General features: G+C 54.8%; 1 protein-coding gene across 7 annotated transcripts in view; it reads left to right on the forward strand.

Moving 5' to 3' along the window:
* Positions 1-22,124, forward strand: part of ADCYAP1R1 (ADCYAP receptor type I) — a 100,042-nt gene that overhangs the window by 35,110 nt on the left and 42,808 nt on the right. For 3 of the 7 annotated variants that reach the window (XM_053896960.1, XM_053896962.1, XM_053896963.1), the window contains exons 1-3: positions 5,888-6,294; positions 17,488-17,626; positions 19,144-19,249. In XM_053896960.1, coding sequence (XP_053752935.1) covers positions 17,576-17,626; positions 19,144-19,249 — 157 coding nt within the window. In that variant the 5' untranslated portion in view covers positions 5,888-6,294; positions 17,488-17,575. Of the gene's footprint in view, positions 1-5,887; positions 6,295-17,487; positions 17,627-19,143; positions 19,250-22,124 lie in introns of those variants that run through there. The other 4 variants (XM_019443735.2, XM_019443736.2, XM_019443734.2 and 1 more) reach the window with 4 other exon arrangements.

Raw genomic sequence — 22,124 nt, forward strand, 5'->3', positions numbered from 1 at the left:
CAGGTGATGGGGACTGTGGTAGACAAGAGTTGTGAGGTCCTCAAGATTGCTGCTGCCAGTGTACAAGCCCATACAAGCCCTTCCTCTTGAATATGAATAGGAACTATAAATATAATGGGATTTTACTTTCTTGCTTAGGCTAGTAATGTGGCAAAGGGGGAGGGATTTTGTTGATGTTGTTAAAGTCCCTAATAAGTGGACTTTAAATTTGCCAAAAGGGAGATTACTCTGAGAGGGTCTGAACTAACCTTTTAAAAGAGGGTCTAGAAATCAAGGGCAGAGAGGCAGTAGGCTCTTTCCTGTTGGCCTTGAAGAAGCAAACTGCCATGTTGTAGAGAGGACCAGATGGCAGGGATGGCAGGGGCCCTCTAGAAGGCGAGGGCTGTAGCCCCACAACCATGAGCAACAGACAGCCAACAACCTTGAGAGAAGAGCCCAGCTTCCTTTGAGACCCCAGGCCTGGCCGACACTCTGATTGATTGCAGTCTTGTGATGCCCTAAGCAGGGGTCCCGGCTGCAGTCCTGCCCCAAAGAAACCGAGATGATCAGTGTGATTTGTTTTAAGCCCCTAAGTTTGTGGTAACTTGTTACACAGCAACGGAAACCTGATATACAAACCCTGCCCTTGAATGTATGCAAGGCCTTGGGTCAACCCCATCCTGCCGGCTGCAACTAGTTTCCCGGCCCCTGCTCAGGGCTAGAGCCCCCAGTGCCCCAGTGAATTCCTTGCAGACAGTGCTCCCATCTGCCATGGCAAAGAGTTGTTTCATCAGCTGCCAACCTGCTCCCAAAGTTGGTCGTCAAAGAACGTTCTATTTGCCCTACTTTTAATATAATTATCAGCATCATTTGCACGACACCGAGTCAGGGCTCAGCCTGTTTCAGGCCCCTATTATCCTGAGCTGCTTTTCTGGGAACGGCTGTATCCGTGCCTCATGCTTGCTGCTGCCTCCCACACAAATTATCTGTAATTTCCACACCTCCGTGCTTGCCGAGGCCCTGTGTTAAAGCCAGGACTGGTGGTGGGCTGGGTGCACTGTTATTTTCAAGGCAGCCAAGTCAGGCTCTGAAGAAACTGGAGCGAGAGCAAGTGGGACTTGGCTTTGAGTGTGGGATCTGCAAGGGGGCGGGGAGGGCAGGCAGAGGGGAGCGGGTACGCATCCCAGTAGGAGTTGGAGCCAGACCCAGGGCAGCGACCAAGCCCCTAGCAATCAGAGGGCAGGGCGTGCGCAATATGGCTCTCAAGCACACACAATATGGCCCATTTGTAGGATGCCCAGGAGGGGTTCTTTCTGCAGAAGACGAATACTCTATACCAACTCCAGTGTGCCAAAGATGGAGGAGGGGACGGGGGCAGGGATGAGCAAAGGAAGTCCTGTGGATAGAGAGGAGTTGGAGAGGAGAATAGACAGCGCCTGCTCCTTCAACCAGGGTCCCCTGCAGGGTAGTCAGCTCCCACGGGTAGACAGCTGAGTTCCCCGGGAGGGGACTATGGAAGATGAGCGAGAAATGTCACTGGCTGACAGTGAAGAAGCTAGGCCTCCGCAGACAGACCCACAGCCTGCATGCAATTCTGCAGGAGAGAGAACATCTCTCCATCTTGGTAGACAAGATGTACTTTCATACCGCAGATCTGTGGATGGTGCCCTTGTGGGTGCGTGTGCGTGTGCGCATGCTTGGACCCTCTGTGAATGTGCCCCTGGGCATAGATATTGGATGGAAATACACACGTGTATGTGTGTGGAGTACATTCATGTGTCACAAGTATGTATATTCAGGAGTATGCATATTTGAGCCTGAGGCTGCATTTGAGTACTTGTGAACATGGGGGAGGAAGACCGCATCTCTCGCTTTTACTCTGGGCTTTAAGGGATTACTTCTTTGGCCACCAGACTCCCAATACACCCACGTTTCCCAACTCTCTGAGTTATCATGGAACAGGGAAAAGTCCAGAGATGTGGTATGTGGCCCAGCTCTGTCACCAGTTAGCCTTGTAACTTTGAGCCAGTCGTTTCTGTTCTCTGAGCCTCATTTGCTTCGTCTGTGAAATGGGGTGCTAACCAGTCACATCTGCACTTAGAATTTAGGGTTCCAAGTCCCTGGTCCCCTGGTCCTACCTCTCTCGACACCAGACAGGTTCATCCTTATCCCCTGCCATGCCCTGCGGGGGGGCAGGACAGTGAGACTCAGGACTCCTCAGCTGTGAGGATGAGTCTCCTTTCCTCCTGTACTCGAGGCCTTCCGGTGAGGCAGCTTCAAGGATTTCCAGGGCTCCTGGAGCACTGTTTAAAAACCATGGATATAGGCAGCCTAATGTTCTCTGCCTTGGTTTCTCAGAGAATCCCGAGGGTTTGAGGACCAGTGTCCACAGGGGAACTGAAAAGGTGCTTGATGATGGCATTGGTTCATGGGATAAGGATGCTGACCTCAGATGAGAGGGCAGGGGATAAGACAGTACCTGACCTGGTGGGCTTGTTTCTGGAATGGAAACCATCCCAGGGGAGCCCAGGCCCTGACACCTGCAATGTCCCTGTGGCCTGTGTCTCTGTGGGGGAGGGGACCTTGATGGTGGCAATGGGCATCATTTACCCACGTGCAGGGGGGCTGAGCATTCCAAAGCCTCCCTGCTACTTGTCCTATTGTGCTTCCAGGCCTTCCAGTAGGCATTCCCTGGTGTACCTGGGGCTTCTCAGAGCCTCCCTGTGCAGTCTGAGTCCAGCACGGATGCAGGAGGTGATCAGAAGGCCTTTGGAATCAAACTTTCCCTGCCTAGCAGGCTGAGGGACAGTATCCCAGCACACATATAACCAGTTCTGGACATGCAAGGATGCCACCTTGGGATGCCCACATGTGAAGCATTTAGCAGAGGGCCTATGACAGTGGTTCTGAACCTCAGCTGCACATTGGAATGAGCTTTAAATACTTTTGCCCAGGCCTCACCACAGACCAACTGTCTAATGATTTTGGATGAGGCCCGGGCATAGGTATAGTTTCAAAACTCCCCAGGGACTTTGTAGCACCACGATTGTTGAGAAGCACTGGCCCCAAGGCAAGGTGACTGTTCAGCAAATGTCAGCTATCTACAGTGAAAATGCCTCCGTGTCCTCCCAATGTGTGGTCTCCTTGACTGAGCAGTGTAAGGGCTGGGATAGGGGGCCAGGAGTCATGGAGGGCACTGCTGCACAGGAGAGATGAATGCTGGGTAGGGCAGCCCGACATCCATCTCCCTCAGCCATGTCTCAGTAAATTGAATTAAAACCCATATTTTTCAGCTGCTGCCCGCCTGGCTGGCTGGCTTGTGGAAGGGAGCTGAGGCAGGGAGCACCTCAGGGTAGGGAATAGCTGTTGAAAAGACCCCCAGCCTCCCTCCCTAGGAGAGAGAAGGTGACTCAAGGGGCCCTCTGGGAGAGCACCATTCCCAAGGGTGGGGCCCTCAGCCTCCAGTCTTCCCAAAGCCAGGCAGGTAGGGTGAGAATGGGCTGGCTGGCTCAGAAGAAGCGGGAGACTCTGGCCCTGTCCTTGGGGAAGCCCAGCCTGGGAAACAGAATTGGTGTAGCTGCTGCTCAAGGAGAACCAAGCTTATTTGGAGAGACCAGAGCCTCTGCCTGGATGAGCAGAGAAGAGTGCAGGGTGTAAAAAGCCCAGCCTGGGCCTCTGGCATAATGGGGGCAGCCTTCAGGTAGAACGCCACAAAGTTGAGCACGAGGACACAGGCTTTAGCCCCCAATCTGATGACTAAGTTGCCTGTGTGTCCTCAGGTCTAGTCCTGTGGTCCCTCTGGGCTCAGGCACTTCATTCATAGGAAAGGCGGGTAGACAAGCCTCCTGGACCCCAGCTCTGATGTTCACCTCCATGCCTCCCCCAGGCTGATGTTACCAGGCAGTCCATCTACAAGGTCGGCTGGCCCAGACAGCACTTTGGAGAGAATTAGAGAGGTGCCCCCTCCAGGACCAATTAAAAAAAGCGCTCACTGCCCACACCAAGACATACATGTGGGGACACAGAACAGACAGCAGGGGATCCAGACCCTGAGTGGGAACTGGAACACTAAGTATAAAAAGAGGGAATAAACCTGGAACAGAATGCAGAACTTCAGAGCCAAGGGGACCTCTTCTGGGGCCCTGGTTATTGGCATTTCCAGCTTGAGCTGGCCTGCCATAGGTGACTCTTGATTTCCACCCTTTCTCACACTCCCAGGCCCCCTGCTATCCCGAATTCCCTGTTTTCCTCCAGACTCGGAGACTCCTGGCAGGCTTTCTTCTCTCTCAAGACACTTCATAGTTTACAGAGCACCTTCATACACAGCATTTCATTTGCTATTCACAGCAGAGGAAGGAAGCAGGCTCCCAGGGGTTAGGGCAACAAGCTAGGAAGGGATGTAGCCAGGTCCAGAGGGAGGTCCTCTCTGTGTCTGACTATAGTGCAGCACCTGGCTCTCTTCTCTCCAGAGATGTCACTCTTTATTGGCACAGAGAAGGACTGACCTTCTTTTCCTCCAGGAAGTTTTCCTGGACTGAGAGGAATGTGTTTCATGCAGACCCACAGTGTGGAGTACCAGCAGGGGCTAGTGTTCAGTGTGCAGTGAAGAGAAACCACCAAGTCGCTGTGTGAACCTAGGAACTCCTTGCATCTTTCTGGGGCCTCACATACCTCCTTTAAGTCTCTGTCATGGATTCCTCTTCTCATTTGGAACCAAATCCCCAAGGAAAGCCTCATGTCCTTCTCCTCCCTCCTCCTTCTTGAGGCTTCCTTAATGAGGTGGCCACACCCAAAGTTTGGCCCAAGGGAGGCTGGACAATAACTTACTTGACTGGGGAAGGACAGGCTGGTTGCGGAACTGTGGATGGGGGTATGGAGGGAGGTCTTGGGATGCTCAAGCCTGGGGTGTGACCAGAAACCCAAGAGCAGGGACAGGCAGGAGCAAGGGGGTGGGAGTGGGGTGGGCAACTCTTTTCAGTTAGGCTGCAGCTCCACTCCTGACTGGCTATATGACCTTGACCAGTTTAGTTCCCTTCTTAAACCTTAGTTTAAACACCTGTACTAGCAGGAGGTTGTGCACGACTACAATAACAGTAGCAATAGTAATTTATTCACTAGTGAGTAAATAAAACCAGTGAGAACCTACTATGGGATACATGTACCATTCTTACTTAATGCTGTTGTCAAGATGGACCTGGGGCAGGGGCAGGAATAGGTATTATGATTCCCATGTACAGGTGAAGAAGCTGAGGCTCAGAGACATCAAGTCAGCAGCCCAAGCTCACAAAGCTAGCCCTGGCACAGTGAAGACTGGAGCAAGCAGCCTGACCCCAGAGCAGTGTCATTTTAAGTTGCTGTAATCCCCCCGCCCCCCTCCCCCAACCTGTCTCTAGCCTTAGAGCTGCTCTCCAGGGGGTCACATTTGAGGACATCCAGGCTGGCCAAAGCTAGCTGACCTTACTAGGCCCAGGCTGTGGGGGGCAAAGAGTAACCAGAACAGAGTCTGGGACTTGCCTGGTAAGGAAGGCTTCCCGGAGGAGGAGGAAGTACAGGCTCAGCCAGATGGACAGGGACTCGTGAGGACCTGGAAGGGAGAAGTTTGAAAAGGGCTTTCTCCCTCTAGGTATCTTGGGGAAGGAAGGTAGAAAGGAGGGCAGCGAGCCCCAGCGAAGCCCAACCCTGAGCTGTGGAAGGCCGGTGACAGAGGGGGAGGGGAGGTCATCGCCTCCACACATTCGCTCGCTCCGGGGTCTCCAGCCGCAGCTCTTGCTGGTGTCTGTCGCGAGGCCCGGCAAACCCGGCGGGCGGGGTCCCGCTCTCCAGCACAACCCCGGCCTAACCCCTCCCCCGGTCGCCCATTGGTCTGCACGCCCCTCCCCAAGCCTGCGAAGTGCGCGGCGGAGGCGGTGGTCGGTCGCCTCCCTCCGACCCCGGGCCTGGCTTCGCGGCGGAGGCGGCGCCTCTCCCGCAGGCACAGCCGGCTGGGCGGCGCGCGGCGCTAGCCGAGCGGGTGCAGACGGGGGGCGCCGCGCTCCGGTCCCGGGCGGTGACTGACGGCGGCGGCGGCGGCGGCTCTAGGCGAGCGCGGTCCCCGCGTGCGCGTACGCACACGCCGCCGCGCAGGGACCACGGACACCCGCCGCCGGCTGACACACGGACGCGGAGACCTGGGCTCGGCGCGCGCTTCTCGGCGCACACGCTCCCCATCCCCAGGCGGCGCGGGGCGCGGACTCGCCGCTGTGCGCCTTCCCCGTGGAGTCTGCCCCGGGCCGGCCCGCCGCCCGCAGCCCCGCAGCGAGGCCAGGCTGTGAGCAGGTAAGGGCCGCCCAGGCGCCCCTGCCCCTCCACAGCGCGCCCGCCCTCTCCTGATCGGGAACCTTTGCCCCCCGGGGACCGCGGACTCCTTCTTCCAGCTCCGTGATTCCCCCCCAAGCCGCGTCCTCCACCGACGGAGAGCGGGCCAGGGCCAACGCCGGCCAGCCTCCCGATTCCAAAACGAAGCCCCCTCCTACTGCTGCTCCTTTCGTGCGCGACAATCTGACAGCCTCTCCCCACTCCCCCTCCCCCCAATATCTGGGATAGTACTCGGGGCGAGCGATCCCTGCATCCCCCAGGGGGCCACCTCCCTCCCCTCCCCGTGCCAGAGGGAGGACCAGGGGCTGGGAAGGCACTGCGGCCGGAGGGACCCAGAGGGGACCTGTCTCCCTACTTCCAAGGCAGACGGACGCGCCTACGCGGATCGGGAAGGTGACGCTGGAGGGTCTCTGGGAGCTGGCTACCGCAGTCCTCACGGGGCTTTAGGGGTGGGCTGGCGATGTGCTGGATGCGTGGGGGACAGGGCCCGCCTAGAATGTCCCCCTATAGTGACACATTTGGGATTGCTCATAAGAGCATCCTCTCTCGGTTTCCCGCGGCGCAGAGGGGCTGGGGTCTTGATGCTTGGGCTTCATTGGTCTCGCAGAAAACGTCCTAAGGGGGCTGTTGGGAGAAAAGCACCGGCCTTCCCGGGCTGCCGCGGGCCAGTCCAAGACCCCTGCCGACTGCCTTAAAGGCACAGGCTCCCGCTGCAGCTGCAGGAGGCGGGGGGCCACATCCTGGGCGGGACATTGGCGGTTTGAGGGGGCCAGAACGGGCGGTGGATGAAGCTAGCCACTCTGGAGGGAACCCGGGCCAGAAGCTGATTGCATTTCACACGGAGCTGGGGAGTGGAGCCTCACCACTGGAAGGAGTTCAGGCCCCCCTTCCGGAAACTGCAGGGGGAGGAGAGGGGTGGTGGACCCCTTGGAATTCTCCAGACCATTTCTACACTTTTAGCACAGTTCGTCTCCCTGACTTTACCCAGGCCATACGGTGTCCCACAAAACACCCCCCTCCAAAAAAAAAAAAAAAAAAGACACAGCATTTAGCTTTTCTAGTGAACAGCCCTGGGGGTGGGGGGTGGATGGTGGCTAGGGAATGGGATGGGGCTACACTAGTCTATGGAGGGCCACTTGCCTTGGGACTGCTGTTGGGTGGAGGCAGACAAGCATCAGGTCAGGCTAGAGGCTTTGGAATGGATGTGAGCTAATGGAGGGGATGAAAAATTGTGAGTTTGGGGGCTGGGCAACAGCAGCACCCAGATTTTTCTCAGGAGGTCCCAGTCTCAGTTTGGTGCTGGCTGCAGGCGGGGTTGGTGGAGCCCCCAGTTCCCAGCTGAATCTGGGGCTCCTGCTCCCCACTGACTGACCTTGGGGAGGGCAATGAGAGGTGCCAGTCTGGACACAAGCTGGAATTGGAACATATGATTAGAGACAGAACACATGGGGGTGGGCCCTTGGTCAAAGCTTCTAACCAATCCATCAACAGGTGTGCAGGCTGACAGAGGATGCAGACCTGGCCCCTTCTTCTCCAGATGGTTCATTGGTGGGTCTGTATCTGGGCCAAGCTACCTCTAGTCTGTTTGTCCCTGTGTGCAATGAGGACAGGAGTCTGTGGGGAGCCTCTCAAGGGACCCTTCCCTACATTCTGAGGACTAATCAGGCTAGAGCGTCCATTAAAGTTCTCTTTTGTGTAAAGTTCAGGCCGTCAGGGGATTGATTGGAGAAATACTTTGGGACACTTTTTTTTTTTTTTCATGTGACCACCCCTCCCTGCCAGGCTCCTACTTTGGGACGCTCCCTCAATTTGTGTAAAATAAACAAACACATAAAATAGGTATTTACAGATCAGTATATGCAACTAAGAGGCTAAGAAAGATAAGAGCTAAGGCCACAAGGTGGCTTTCTTCCTGGGGATGTGGCCTCAGATTTAATGTCCCAGGTCTCTAGCCTCGCAGGGATGAAGACTTCATTGACCAAGGGCTGGCTGGCCCCGATTAAGTGGAAGACACTTTGTGCTGGCTGCCAGAGGGCAGAACCAAGGTGTGCCAGGCACAGAGCGGGGGCTCAGCTCAGTGCCAGGAAGGCCTCGCTTCCCTGAGAGCCACCCAGCATGGAGCCAACACCTGGGGTGACAGTGGGTTTCCCGTCTGGGGAGGTATGTGAGCAGAGGTCTGATGCCCCAAACAGGGCCGCCTGGGGGGCTCTCCACACTGATAGGGCTAGAGGCCCTGGAAACCTTGGCCACTCCTGAACAGAGCAATCTGAGTGCAGAGACCGAACGTGCCTGTCTAGTGGTCCAGCTGCCTGGCAACATACAGGCTTGGAAACTCCTCAGCTGCGACATTTGTACTGAGCCCTGGATGCCGTCAAGAGGCACATGGTGACAGCCACCCCCACAGTGACACACATAGAGGGAGTGACACACTGCCTGGGAGGCATGTAGGTTTCCAAAGACACCTGCCAGAGAGGTGGGGCAGAACATGCAACAGCAGAAAGACATATGGACATTGGGACACACCGTCTCACACAGATCTGGGCACACAGATACCTGGGGACTCAGACATTTGCTCGAGGGAGATCACAAAAACCTTCCTTAATGAAAGTCCAGATGCATGTGGAATGGAGTGGAGAAAAGTGCGTGTGTTGAATGAGACTACATTGAGGGTTGGCAAGCTTTTTATGTGAAGGGCTAGATAGTAAATATTTTAGGCTTCACTGGCCATACACCCTGTTGTAGCTGCTTAATTCGTCTGTTGTAGCATAAAGGCAACTAGAGATGATGCGTAAACAAAACAAACGGGCATGGCTGTGTTCTGATAAACTCCGTTTACAAATGCTGAAATTTTTGAATTTCATACAATTTTTATGTGTCATGAAATATGAGTCTTGTAATTTTTTTCTGACCATTTAAAAAAATGGAAAAACCATTCTTGGCTCACTGGCTGTACAAAAATAGGTGACAGGCTGGCTCTGACCTCCTGGAAGTGTTTGCCAACCTCTTGGCTGTAAGGTTAGAGGAGAAAAGTGGTTTAAAAGATTGAAGAAGGAAAGGCTTAGTCCTGGGAGCCCGAGCTGCCCTAGGTGGCCTTGGATGCTTCCCTCCACTCTGGCTGGAGCTCTGAGTGCCCATCTGCTTAATGGGTGAGTGCCAGGAGAGGCTCCCTGCCTAACCTCAGCACCCCTGCTCCAGACAGGCCTCCGCTGTGTCCATGTGATAAATCTCCTATGCTGAGGACACCTGGAGACAACATTCATGAAAATGAAATGACATCATGTCACTTCAGCTCACCAGACAGGTCCTGAACCCCCTTACCCATTCACCCTGCGTGTCCAGGTCCATGCCACCTCCACCAGGAGGGAGATGTGAGAGCGCCTGGACATGCCTCATGTTTCCAACGGGACTTGAAACTCACAGGGAGCAGAATGAGCCTTGAAACGGCCCAGGCGGGAGGGAGGGTCTCCTTATCGAGGGCCGGTGGTTCTCAGACAAGGGTGAGATCAGCCCAGGCAGATACAACCAGGGTGGTGGTGGGAGGTGGGTTTGACCTTGAGGAGTAGCTGGGTGCTCTCATTTCAGTGCTGTGGTGCCTTACCTGTCCTCAACATTCCCCCCCTGACAAATGGGCACTGCCGAGGCTTGACCGAGAAAAAAAAATAAATCGCTCCTTTGTAGGCTCCTTCAGATTTCCCAGCTTCTGATTTAAGGCTGTGTAGTGACCCAGGTCTTGCCTTTGGTTTCTTCTCCTCCCTCTTGTTCCCTTCTGACATTTCCTGCCTGCCATTTTCCCCTGAAGTGGGCCAGGGAGGCTTTCGTCTCCTGTTTTTCCCGTGTCTCTGGATCCTGCCCAGGCCCCCATCACCTCTACCCTGAATCCAGAAAATGGCCTCAGTGTGGGTTTTTCCCCTTCTGCTCAGCTTGCCAGCTTTCTGGGGAGTATTGCTTCACCAGGAAGCTTCTCACTGCACTCCCCTGCTTACGGTTCTTTTGTGCTCCCACCCTATCCCAGGGACCAAGGCGGCAGGATCTCCAGCACCTGCAGACTGGCACCAACCTCCCACCCTCTTGTCCACCCCCACCTCCTGACACCTTGCTGAGCCCCTCGGCACCCCCACGTCCCCTTCCCAAGCCCACTCACCAGGCACTAGTCAGAGTTCTCTGGGTCCCCACCCTGTATGGGGGCACATGCCAATCAGAGCCGGCCCTCCCTTCCAGGGGCTCATACCCACTCAGGAGGGACTGCTGGTTGACAAGCGTCAGACAGATGGTGAGACGCTCTCAGTCCCTCTGTGCCTGGGAGGGGCTCACTAGACTGTCAACAAACAGGACTCTACTCCTGGCTTCCCTTCCCCTCCCTTTCCAGCCTCTCCCGCCATACCTCCTACTGCCTTCCAGGATGCCCTTCCTGCTGTACACACTCTTTCCCCTTCTTCTATCTTCTGCTTCCTCCTCCCCCTCTCTTCCTGTCTTGCTGTTGTTTGGTGGAGGGGGGCGGGGCTCTCCCTGGCAGAGAACTCCCAGGACCCCCCTCCAGGACAGGAGATGTGCCTGGACTAGTCAGTGTGGAAAGGCTTTGCAACATGACCTTGGGAGAGTCTCCTGGTTTCTTAGGGCCTCAAACCCTCACAAGTGAAATGCGATAACATTACCAAGGTGCACATGTGTTCCAGCCTAGCCCTTCCCTGCCCTGAGCCCAGGTTTCTCACATGTAAAATGAAGGGTGTGGGTGGCACCATGGGGGCCCTTCTAGGGACCTGCGTTCTGTCACCTACTGTGCACAGGACCCCAGTGGCCAGGTTCTGAAAGGGGAAGGTTTGAATACCCAGAGGAGCATCAGCATTAACGATTTATCCTGCGATTGCCAGGCTGCCCCTTACCCAGGCATTGGGTTCTGTTCTTCATCGGCTCTGCCCCTACCGAGGAGGAAGAGGTTCTAGAGTTTCCCTGTTCCTTCCCAGAAGCAAGTGTAGTTCCCTCCCTTTGAGGGATGAGCTTGGCAGGGGTTGGGGGGGTAATGTTTATCTTTCAGTCTTCCCTCCCTGGTTTCCTTCACTGGGACGGAGAGAAGGAACCCCTCTCTACCACCTGGGAGGGAGAGAAGGAACTGGGGGGGGGGCAGGTTCATTAATAAAGGGAGTATGTGGCGAGCAAGGCTCTCGTGGATCATCTGTCTTAGGTCAGGCTTGGCACTGCAGGGTGACAGGGAGGGATGCTGAGTGGCCAGAGGAGTTCAATCGGGGATAGCCCAGATGGCCCCAGCCCCATGAGAGCAGGAGGACCTAGATCTGTGTGGCCTAATGGAAGGTGAGGTGCTGCCCTCCCACTGTGGGAGCATCCGTAAGGCAAAGCTGGCCCAGAAGAACAGGGTGGAAAGGCATCAGGGCTTTCCCCTGAAGGCCCTGGACCAGCCGCTGGAGAGAGGTGAGCACCCCATCCCGGGGGCTGGGCCGTCCTCAGCCGGAGGGCAGCAGAAAGCATCCTGTAGGTGTGGGGCAGGGAGGGATGGCTAGAGGGTCTCTGAGTCCCCTCCCATTCCATGCAGAAAGTTGGGAGCCTGGTGAGTCACCGCTGGCTCCGGTGTGCTGACTGATGACGCTGTCTTCCTGTGTGCTTGGCGCAGTGGCTCACCGGAGGACACGGCTGCTCTTGTCTGTTCCCACTGCCATCAGTCACTGGGCTGATGGGGCCTGAGGAGGGCCTCCCCAGTATGGAAGGGGGAGCGGACTCCCCGCTAGACCAGGTATCTGTCACACACCCATTCTTGTCAGACAGGACTCCAGTAGTCTCTGCTGTGAGAACTTGGGAAGTATCTCCCCCTCTCTGGCCTCAGTCTCCCCATAGGTAACTCAGTAGTAATAATGGAAGGTGGCCTTTAAAGCCCATATCAGGTGTGAAATGCTGTGTCTATAATTCACTCTTCCTAAGCAAGGTGTTTCAGATATAGAAATATGGGCAAGGGGTAGCAGAAGTTCTGATAAGTCCCCAAAGGTGTGAGAGGGATCACTAGTAACATACAGATGAGTTCTGAGCTGATCTTTCTCTTGCCAAAGGCAAAAAATAGCAGGAGTGTAGGGAAGGCGTGCACAAGCTATGGGGCCAGGTTGCTTGGGTTCCCTTCCCAGCTCTACCACCTATTTGCTGTGTGACCTTGGAGAAGTTACTTAGCCTCTCTGTGCCTTAGTCATCTCAGCTATAGAATGAGGATAATGCTAGTGACTACCTCAGAGGTTTGAGCAGGTGAAAGGAGTTAATGCAAATGTATCACTTGGAAGAGTGCCTGGCACATACTGAGTGTTTAATAAATGTTAATCATCAGCAAATAAAGGTACAGCAGTCTGGCCATTCCCGTTTGGAATGTCACACAGGGCTATGGGGATAGAGGTGATAACAAGAGGTGCAAAAACTTGGACACAGGTAGTAAGAAATTTAATAATGGTTAATGCAGGTATAGCCCTCACTGGAACCAGGCTATGCTATATACTCTGTAGTTTACTTACATGAATCTGGTGGTATCACAGAGTAATAGCTCTGAGGTAGGTATTATGATTATTTCTATTTTACAGTCAAACTGAGGCACAGCAAAACTGGCTCGCTTGAAGTCCTAAGGCTAAAACCTCTAGCAAAACGGTCCCCAAGTCCACCACAATAAATGCCAGGGAGCAGAGTTGAATTGTTCTCAGATCAGTTGTAAAAGCCAGTGGCCCCAGCAGAGCCCGGACCCAGGAAAGCGAACCTGGGAATATCAGTGACCAGGTCATCCTGAGTCCGCCATGTGGCTGGGCCAAAAGAGCCCAGTGTCCGTGCTCAGGGAGGGGAGAGTCCAACCCCAGACCACAGTGGCCAGGCCTGACCTTGTCCTGTGTGAAGGTCACTGGCAGGTTGGAGGAGTGCAGAGGAGGGAGGCAGCCGGGACGAGGGGGAAGAGGAGCAGCTGACAGGGCTGCAGGTGGCAGACCCAAGGGACGCATGTCAGAGGGCAGGGGAACCGTGCATGTGGCCCACAAGAGGAGCGGGTTTGGGGCAGGTGGCCAACAGCTGGAGACTCTGAGCACCGTCCAGCGAGGGTGGTGCAGGTGGGTGTCAGGGTATGGATGGGGGGAGGGCAGGAGTGCCAGGAGGGGCTGAGGAGACCTTCGTCTTGCAAAGGCTGGAGGAGGTGATCCCTGAGGTCTCCAGCTGAGGTGAGGGAATGGGAAGATCAAGGCCTGGGAGCTCCCACCCTCTCTCTCACTGGTGAGTCCAGTTGGGCAGGGGGCGGACTGTAGTGGGTCGGAGGGGGAGGGAGAGTGAATAAGAGAGTGGATCTTAGGAGTTCTCGTCACAAGAAAAATAAATGTTGTAACTGTGTGGTGACGATGATAACTAGACTTATTGTGGTGATCATTTCATAATACGTGCAAATCTCGAATTGTTACGTTGTGCACCTGGAATTACTATAACGTTATATGCCAGTTATGTATCTCAATAAAAAAAAGAGGGCAACAGTGGGAATCGGGAAGACTGGTTGAGTCCCAGATGAGGCCTTATGTTTGAGAAGACCCCAGCCCCTCCACCCTGCGTCACTGGGCTGCTTCACATCATCGCCTAAGCAGCCTGGTGACAAAGCAGAGCTGGGGGATGGTTGGGCTGGGGCCTCTGCTCCAGCTTGTTTTTAATTCAGCGCAGCTGTGGCCGAGGAAGGAGCTGGCCTGCGGAGAGCAGGCGTGAGCATCCTGCAAGTCTGGTGTCCCCAGGCGAGCGCGTGAGCGTGCGCATGTTTGTGCGTGTGTGCCCGTGCCTGAATCCAGACATTTCTGACTGCCTCTGTACATCCGGATGCCTTTGCAGAATCAGTGTGTGTATTGGGGCACAGATCAAGAATCTGATAAACACGCGTGAATCTCTGCAATGCTGTGTGGTCGCATCTGTGCGTACCTTTGTTCTGCATTCTGAATGTGCCTCTGCATTTCTGTGAAGGAGTGTGTGAATGTGCGTGGAGTTGTCTGGCAGTCCCTGAAGGAGCTTCCACCTTTGTGTATTCCACACGTGGCGGTGTACTGATGCCTCCAGTGGGTACCCTGGGGATAAACATCTCTCTTTGTGGGGTTGACAGGTGTTTATGCTCTTCTCCGTGAACCTGTGTGTGTGTGTGTGTGTGTGTGTATGAGAGAGAGAGGGAGAGAGAGAGAGAGCAGAGATAATCAGAAATCAGCCTGCTCTCAAACATGAACTCATTCTCTGCTTGCCTGCTACCACCCACTTGCCCCTAGAGCAAGCAGAGCCGTGAAAGCTGCCTGCTCTTCCGGACCAGCTCTCTTCGTTCTAATAAAGGTCAAAACAAGGCCTTTAAAATCCTACTCTACGTGAGAGTTACCTGGACAGCTGTAAACAACATTGATGTCGGAGCCCTGGCCCCGGAGAGACTGACTCAGCTGGGCCGGGGGTATTTTTTTTTTTAAGTTTGTTTATTTATTTTGAAGGAGACAGAGACAGCACGGGCAGGGGAGGGGCAGAGAGAGAGGGAGAGGACCCCAAGCAGGCTCCGCACTGCCAGCACAGAGCCTGACGCAGGGCTCGATCCCATGAACTGTGAGATCATGACCTGAGCCAAAACCAAAACTCAGATGCTCAACCGACTGAGCCACCTAGGCGCCCCAGGCCAGGGGTAGTTTTAAATGCTCCTCAGTGGTTCTGTGGGCATCCCAGTTGAGTGTGAGCATACCTGCGGACCAGGGTCGGGGATCGGGGAGCAGGAAGCAAGTGTCCGCCTGTGGGAGCCCCATCCTGAAGGAAGCTGGTGGTGCCTTTGCCGTCTCAGGGTGTCACTGACAGCAGGGAGCTCTCTGCTTTCACTTCTGAGTGCTCTTGCCCACTGTCTTCCTCCAGGAACGTCGCTCTGTGCCCCAGGGCAGAGGCCTCCCCCAAGAGGGCTGAAGCAGCAGCTAGCTCATGTTTGTGGTGGCGCCTTGCTGGGAGTATAGGAGAGGTGGCCCCTGAGGAAGGAGCACTACGTCCACTTGGCGACACGGGCTGTATATTCACTTCCCTTCTCTGGCTCTTGTCTGGGCCCTGCTGGCCACGAGGGAGCTGAGGTGAGGAGTCACCTTCCTCTTGGCTAAGAAAGTTGAGACCCACAGAAGCATGTGGTCTAGATGATGGCTGGCTGCCGGAGGCTGAGGCTGCTGGCCCCCCGCCAGAAGGGCTGATGCAGGTGCTGGGGCTACCTGGCATTGCCCGGGGTGGAGGCCCACCTGCCTTCACATCTCACCAGCCTTCCAGCCTGTCTGACACTGTTGTCGGTGCGGAAGAGGCAGCTCAGATCTCAGAGGCTTTCTGCCTTAGGGTGGCTTCTCTGAGCCCTCCGCTGGCCGAGAGAGGGACAGCCTGCAGCATGTGCTGAGGGGCAGGGGGCCAGACATGCCTCTGTTCCAGCCAGGCGGGCAGGAGTGTCGGCTCCTGTTTCAGCAGACAAGGCTGTAGGCTCCCACGGATGGTGCAGGTGCTTGAGCCCTCTGGGGACCACCAGTGCCAGGTCATTGCCAGAAGCAGCCCGTGATCACCAGAGGTGTGGAGGGCCCTGGGAGTGGGTGCAGAAATTAAAGCCTGCGAGTCCAGCACAGCTGGTGCCCCGGGACGCCTGGGGATGATGGGATCAGCGCTTCCCCAGCCTGCCCAGTCCTTCCTGGCCCGCGAGGGAGAGCCTGTGCCAGCACCTTCAGGGCCCCCGGGGCCTCTCAGAGCATATCTTGGGGATACCCAAGGCCTCCCTCAACATCTCTGAGTGGGCCCTGAGTAGGTCGAGCAAGAGGCGGGCAAGACAGGGCCGCCTTTTGTTGCACATTCCTGTGGCTCATTTTCTTTCTCCTTTTTGGGTACTTGCTTGTCACCAGATTGCGCTTGGAGAGGCCAGCAGAGAAGGAGGATGCGTGGGTGCGCAGAGGGCCAGGGGCACAAAGGAACTGGGGTAACGGCAGCTCTGCCACTGTGGGGGGGGGGTGTATGCAGTGACTAAGGACGCAGCCCCCACGGGTCTCTGAACCAGGCACCTATGGGTTAGTGGTGGCCCTGACACAGGCCTATGGAATTATTAATAATTTAATAGTAATAAAAATAACAATGTTTAAATTACTGTGTAGTATTCCATTGCATGGCTACTGGGACCTATTAACAGTGCCTGCTTGATGAATGCTTTGTTGCTTCGCTTTTTGCTGTTGATGCTATTTTAAGCCATGCTGCAGTGAATACTGTTGCATGTGCTTTTTTTTGGGCAAGTGTAAATATTTCTCAACAGATACCCAGATGCGGAATTGCAAGGTTGAAAGGAATATGCGTTTACGATTGATTTGAGAAGCAGACCAGGCTCTTCCCCTGGGAATGTTCCAGGGCTCCCATGCCCTCCGTACTTGACTCCCTGTACCCTGTCTGGTGCCCACCAGCAGCCCCAGTCCTCTAGAGCCTCCCCCCTTGGAGCATGCTTTTCAGCACTCACTTGGTTTTGTATGTCGCGGTGGCAGAGGCTTTATCCTGGAGGTCAGGTGGGCTGAGGCAGGGTGAAAGGAGGTTCTGTTTGCTAGCGGGCCAGGCTCGGCAGCTGGAACACAGTGACCCTCTGTGGCGAGAGGTTCTTTCTCACGTAGCAGTCCGGCGCTAGGTAGGCCTTCCAGGCTTGTAGGGTCCAGCACTGGGAAAGGGCGAAGGTGCAGAAGCGGAGAGCTCGTGCTGCATTATGGACAGGTGGTACAGAGGTGACACGTGGCCCTGCCAGCTGTATTCCGTAGGTGGGAGCTTGACCGCATGCCTGCACCTGAGAGCAAGAGGGACCAAGAAATGTCCCTGCTGGGTGGGCACACATGTGCCAGATAAAACTCTGTCTCAGTGGAGGGAGATAGGGGGAGACAGTCATCCCCTGCAGAGGGGAAAGCCATCCAGACCATTCTGGTAGTCTGATGGGGGCCTGAGCCGGTGTGTCCCCAGAGCCTAGCACTGAGTAGGAGCCCAGCAGGTGTTTGTTTGATAGAAGAATAAAGAATGCATGGACAAAGGCGGGGGGTGGGTTACCCTTGGAGACTGAGAGCCTTGCTACAGGTAAGGGGGGGGTGTCAAGAGGAAGGGCTGTCCCTGCCCCTCCTCTGCCACTGGACCCACGGGACTCATGCCTTCCTTTCTCTCTAGCCTGTAGACACCTTGGGGCTGCCCAGCGCTGCTCTGAGTGGGAGGCGAGCAGTGCTGGCCTGAGCCTCCTTCCGGATTGAGAAGCGTCATGGCCAGCATCTTGCAGGCCTCTCTGGCTGCCTTCCTCCTGCTGCCTGTGGTAAGAGCCCAGGACCCTCCCTTCTGTGATCATTTGGAGCCCCAGGCTCATCTGAACCCTCATCCCAGGGAAGAAGCTGCGTCTTTTGTATGCCCTTAGCCAAGCTCAGTTCACCTGGCTGGTGTCTCTGCCTGAACCCCCACTGGGCCATTCAGTGCCTTTGTGTGAATTACAAAGGGTGCCCCTTCCTCAAGACCCTGTACTCATTTGGCCAGAAATTGTGACACAATTTATAAATCTATTATGTTGGTGACATGTGTGGCAACCTTTAGGGTTGTGCAGTATACAACCTGCTTGACTGTATGCAGGGGCCCTAGTCACAGCGGCAGAAAGTATTTTGATCCCAGTCCCCAGCCCATGAGTCTCTGCTAGGTTAGAGCTCAGAAGCCTGCTCTTTGCTCATGCCTCTTCCTGAACACGGGAAGGGTCAGGGAGGAGGGTTCCTAGGCATTGGCTTCTGCCTCTCAACCTGGGAATTTAGACCAGCAGTGGATGCGCTGTTTTCGGAGCCCTGGATGCCAGTCCTGCCTCTTTCCTGCCTTACTGCGTGACCATGGAGAAGCTTGCCTCTCTCCCCGGAAGCCTGCACATCTGTGAATAGTCAAGACTAGACTGGATCCCTCAACATGTCTTGTGCCTGCCTCCATATTTGCAGACATCCCTTTGAAGAACCATCCCTGCCCCAGAGTTTTAAGTTAAAGTGATAGCATTAGAACACAGCTGTCATGATAGTAATGCATGGGCTTTGAAGTTACTTGGTCCTATGCTTAAATGTAGTACCTGCCGCTAGCTGGCTGTGTGACCTTGGGCAGGAACTTTTTAATATTCTGAGTCTTGGTTTCTGCTTTTGTAAAATGTTGGCAGGACTAAATGAGAGCAGCTAGTAGGTCCCGCTGAATGCAACCACTGCTCCCTTGCCTGCCGCCCCTGGGAGTGCACTTCCTTTCTGAGTCCCCAGAGGAGAGAGAGGATGAGCTTTCTAAGCCCCTTCTGTGTCCCACCCCCTACTTGCTTCCCTAAGGCACACCAATAGCCTCGTGGTCTCTGGAGCCAGACTGCTCTAGGTTCAGAGCCTTGCTGTATGGTGTACTAAGCTGTGTGACTTCGAAAAAGTTACTTAATGTCTCTGTGCTTAGATTCACATCTGTCAAATGGAGAATGATGAAAATAGTACCTACTCTGTAGTGTTCTTGAGGTGTACGTGCATATGACAGAATAACGCATGTGCGTAATATAGTGTTATATATGTGTTTGCTAATATTATTATAACACATGGAAACTGAGACCCAGGGTGGGGTGGAGTCCACCGAAGGCCACACATTGAATTGGTGAAGAAGAGCCTCAGGGAATCTGTGGTAAAGTGGAGTCTGGGGCCCCTGCTGGCCTGGAAATCTTTCTGGCACTATTCCTGCTTCTGCTCCCCATCCCTCACACACTGCCCCTGGGGCTTAGGTAAAAGGGCTTGTACATGAACCTCCTGGCTCGCTCCTACCGTCCATCCCATGTGTCCCTCGCAGGTCACTGCCATGCACTCTGACTGCATCTTCAAGAAGGAGCAAGCCATGTGCCTGGAGAAGATCCAGAGGGTGAACGACCTGATGGGCTTGAATGACTCCTTCCCAGGTGAGTAGGGTGGTGAGGAAGGCCTGGCGTCCCCAGCGTATCCAGCCCAACCTTTGGAAACTGGCGTCCCAGCCTCTGGCCATTTTGTAGAGAATTGTGGAAGGTTCAGGTACCTGGGTCCTTCTGAAAACCCTTCAGGGCGAAGTGTCCTGGATCTGCTCTGGGCAGGACCCTCAGGTTTCCCTCCTCGGAGACAGCCTGCCCTGGATGTCTCATTCTGGAGGAGGCTGTTCTGGGTGGCTGGCTGTGGCCACTTCTTTCCCATGGGGGCTGGTGTCTGAGCTGGGAAGCTGCCGTTAGAGAGCTCATTAGCAAGCAGCCCGGGCCTGGTGGCAGCAGGGACACAGCTGTTGCCAGTGGCCGAGCCAGAGAGCACCTGGGCACCCAGGGCAGGCAATGTGGGGTCATTTCCCTCTTCCTCTGCTCACTCCATCAGAAGCCAGAGAACAAGGCTGAAGGAGGAACCCCACTCCTGGCTGCAGTCCTTCTCCTGGGGCTGCCGTTAGCATTGTGGCGGGGCGGGGGTGGGGGGGGGTGGGTACTGCTTTCTGGTGCTGGATGGGGCTGTGCGCTGCGGGATGCTTAGCAGCCAGAGCTCTCTCCGTTAGATGCCAGTGACAACCCAAAATCCCTTGCACCTTTTCCAAGTGTCCTGAGGGCGTGGCATGACCCCTGGCTGAGAACCAGGGGTCTGTGTAACCCTCCCTTCCCGACTCCCCATTGCAGATGGCACACTGAGGCCCATGGGGCCGAGGCACCCTCAGCTTCCTGAGTCCCAGTGGGGCCAGGAAGAGGGTCTGTGTGGGAGCTTGGGGATTTGGGGGTGGGGGCATCCCTGGAGGTCTTGCCGACCTCACTTGCACCTCAGTTGCTGGAGGCTGGGCTCTCTGCCCAGGCTAGAGGGCTCCACTTTTCCCTCTGGATCCTCCCCATTTATGAGGAGCTCTTCTGAGCACCATCTGTTTAAATACTTGATTAATCGGCAGCCCAGTTAAATGTAACGGTCCCTCTGGGCTGAGCTCCCTGTACAGTCAGTGAACATTAACTGGTAATGAAGCTGCTCCTGGCCATGCTGGCCTTTCCCTCCGGGCCGGGCTCTGGCTGAGCCCTAACCAAGGCCGAAAGTGGATTCTAGGCCCCGCCATCCAGGGAGGCTGAAGCAGGGGTCCCAAATGGGCACAACAGTTGCAGGAAACCAAATGAATATCTGGTCCAAGCCTTTAGTCCAGGAGATGGGAGGTGGGGAGCCCTGGGGGCAGGGACTCTTTAGACCACACAGGGGTGGGAGTGGGTATCAGGCTGAGGTGCCCTGCTTCCCAGCCCAGGGCAGGTCTCAGATACACTTGGGGTTGAACAATGAGAAGCATCCAGGAGGGAAGAGTAGAGGTGGAGGGTGGGGTGCAGGTTAATTGTACAGCAATTTGTGGAGCCCTGGGTTAGGAAAGGACATGAAGGCCTGCCCACAGGGGTGTTCTTGAAGAAGAAGCATGAGTGAGACAGATGTAGCGATGGACTCCCTCCCCAGGGGGAGTGGGGGGAGGGGGTCTCGCTGTCCCCCACACAGTGCTGCTCAGAAGAGGGGGAAAGGAGTTCTCTGTGGGGAAGATAGGGAAGGATTTATGGAAAAGGGGGTATTTAAACCAGATTCTTGGTTCTCAAACCTTGCTGCACATCAGAATCACCAGGAGCTTTTAGAAAAATGTACCCAAGCCACAATCCAAACCAATTAAATCAGAACCACAGCTCATTATAGTCATGATTTTTAAAGGCTCCTCAGGTGATTCCTGAGGTTGAAACCCGTAAGCTAGGCTTAGGGAGGAGCAGACACGTGATGGCAGGTGAAAGCCCAGGGATGGATGAGTGGCAAGAACATTCTAGGCTGAGGGGACCCCAGCAGCAAGAGGAGGGGGAGGGGAATTGGTAACTTCCTGTATCTGGAACCCTGAATTGGAGGGGTGGGCTACAGAGAGGGGGTGGCTGGGGGTGGGCTACAGAGAGGGTCTGGCTGAGAGTCCTAGGGGCCCTGTGAGTCAGGACCCACCACAGGTCACCCTCAAAACTGGACTTGGGTGAGGGACCCCAGGTCTGTGGAAGAAATTCACTCATCCACCCACACACTCATTCATTGACTCATTCATTCATTCCTTCACTTGCTCATTCATTTGTTCATTCATTCATTCATTCATTCACTCATTCATTCGCTCACCCATTCTCTTATTCAGGCAGTTACTCATTTGCTCACTTATTTGCTTACTCATTCATTCACTTATTTGTTCACTCATTCATTCACTCACTCATTCACTCACTCGTTCACTCTCAGTCACTCTCGTTTATTTCGTTCACCCACTCATTCACTCACTCATTCTTTCAACTCACATGATAAGCTGAAACCTTATTAAGCAAAGTCAAAAGGCAGCCAACAGGTGGAAAAGAAAAGGAGGCTGAGGGCCCAGCCGGACCACCACCTCTGTGGCCCTTTCTTTCTCTGTGGCTTAGAACATTCTCTATTAAAATGTGGGGGTGGGATGGATCATGTTAATAGTCAATATTTACAAAGACTTACCATGTGTTGGTCACTGTGGTAGTGCTTTTCTTCTCCCTCTGCAGCAACGTAGGAGGTAGGGCCTATTATTACCCCTATTTTATAGATGAGAAAACTGAGGCACAAGAAGGTTTTATACCTTGCTTAGAGACAGTTCAATAAGATGCAGAAGTGAAACTTGTATCCAGGCATTCTGTGCCCTCAACCACTGGGATACACTGCCTCGGAAGAAGGATAGGATACCCTGAGGCCTTAGTCCCCATCACCAGCCAAGTGACCTTGTGAAGGGCACTTAACACCTTCATTTTTCGGTCTGCAAAATGGAGGGGAAAA

This window comes from Panthera pardus, unplaced genomic scaffold (assembly GCF_024362965.1).
Source record: "Panthera pardus isolate Hobbes unplaced genomic scaffold, ASM2436296v1 HiC_scaffold_8, whole genome shotgun sequence".
NCBI classification, from domain to species: domain Eukaryota; kingdom Metazoa; phylum Chordata; class Mammalia; order Carnivora; family Felidae; genus Panthera; species Panthera pardus.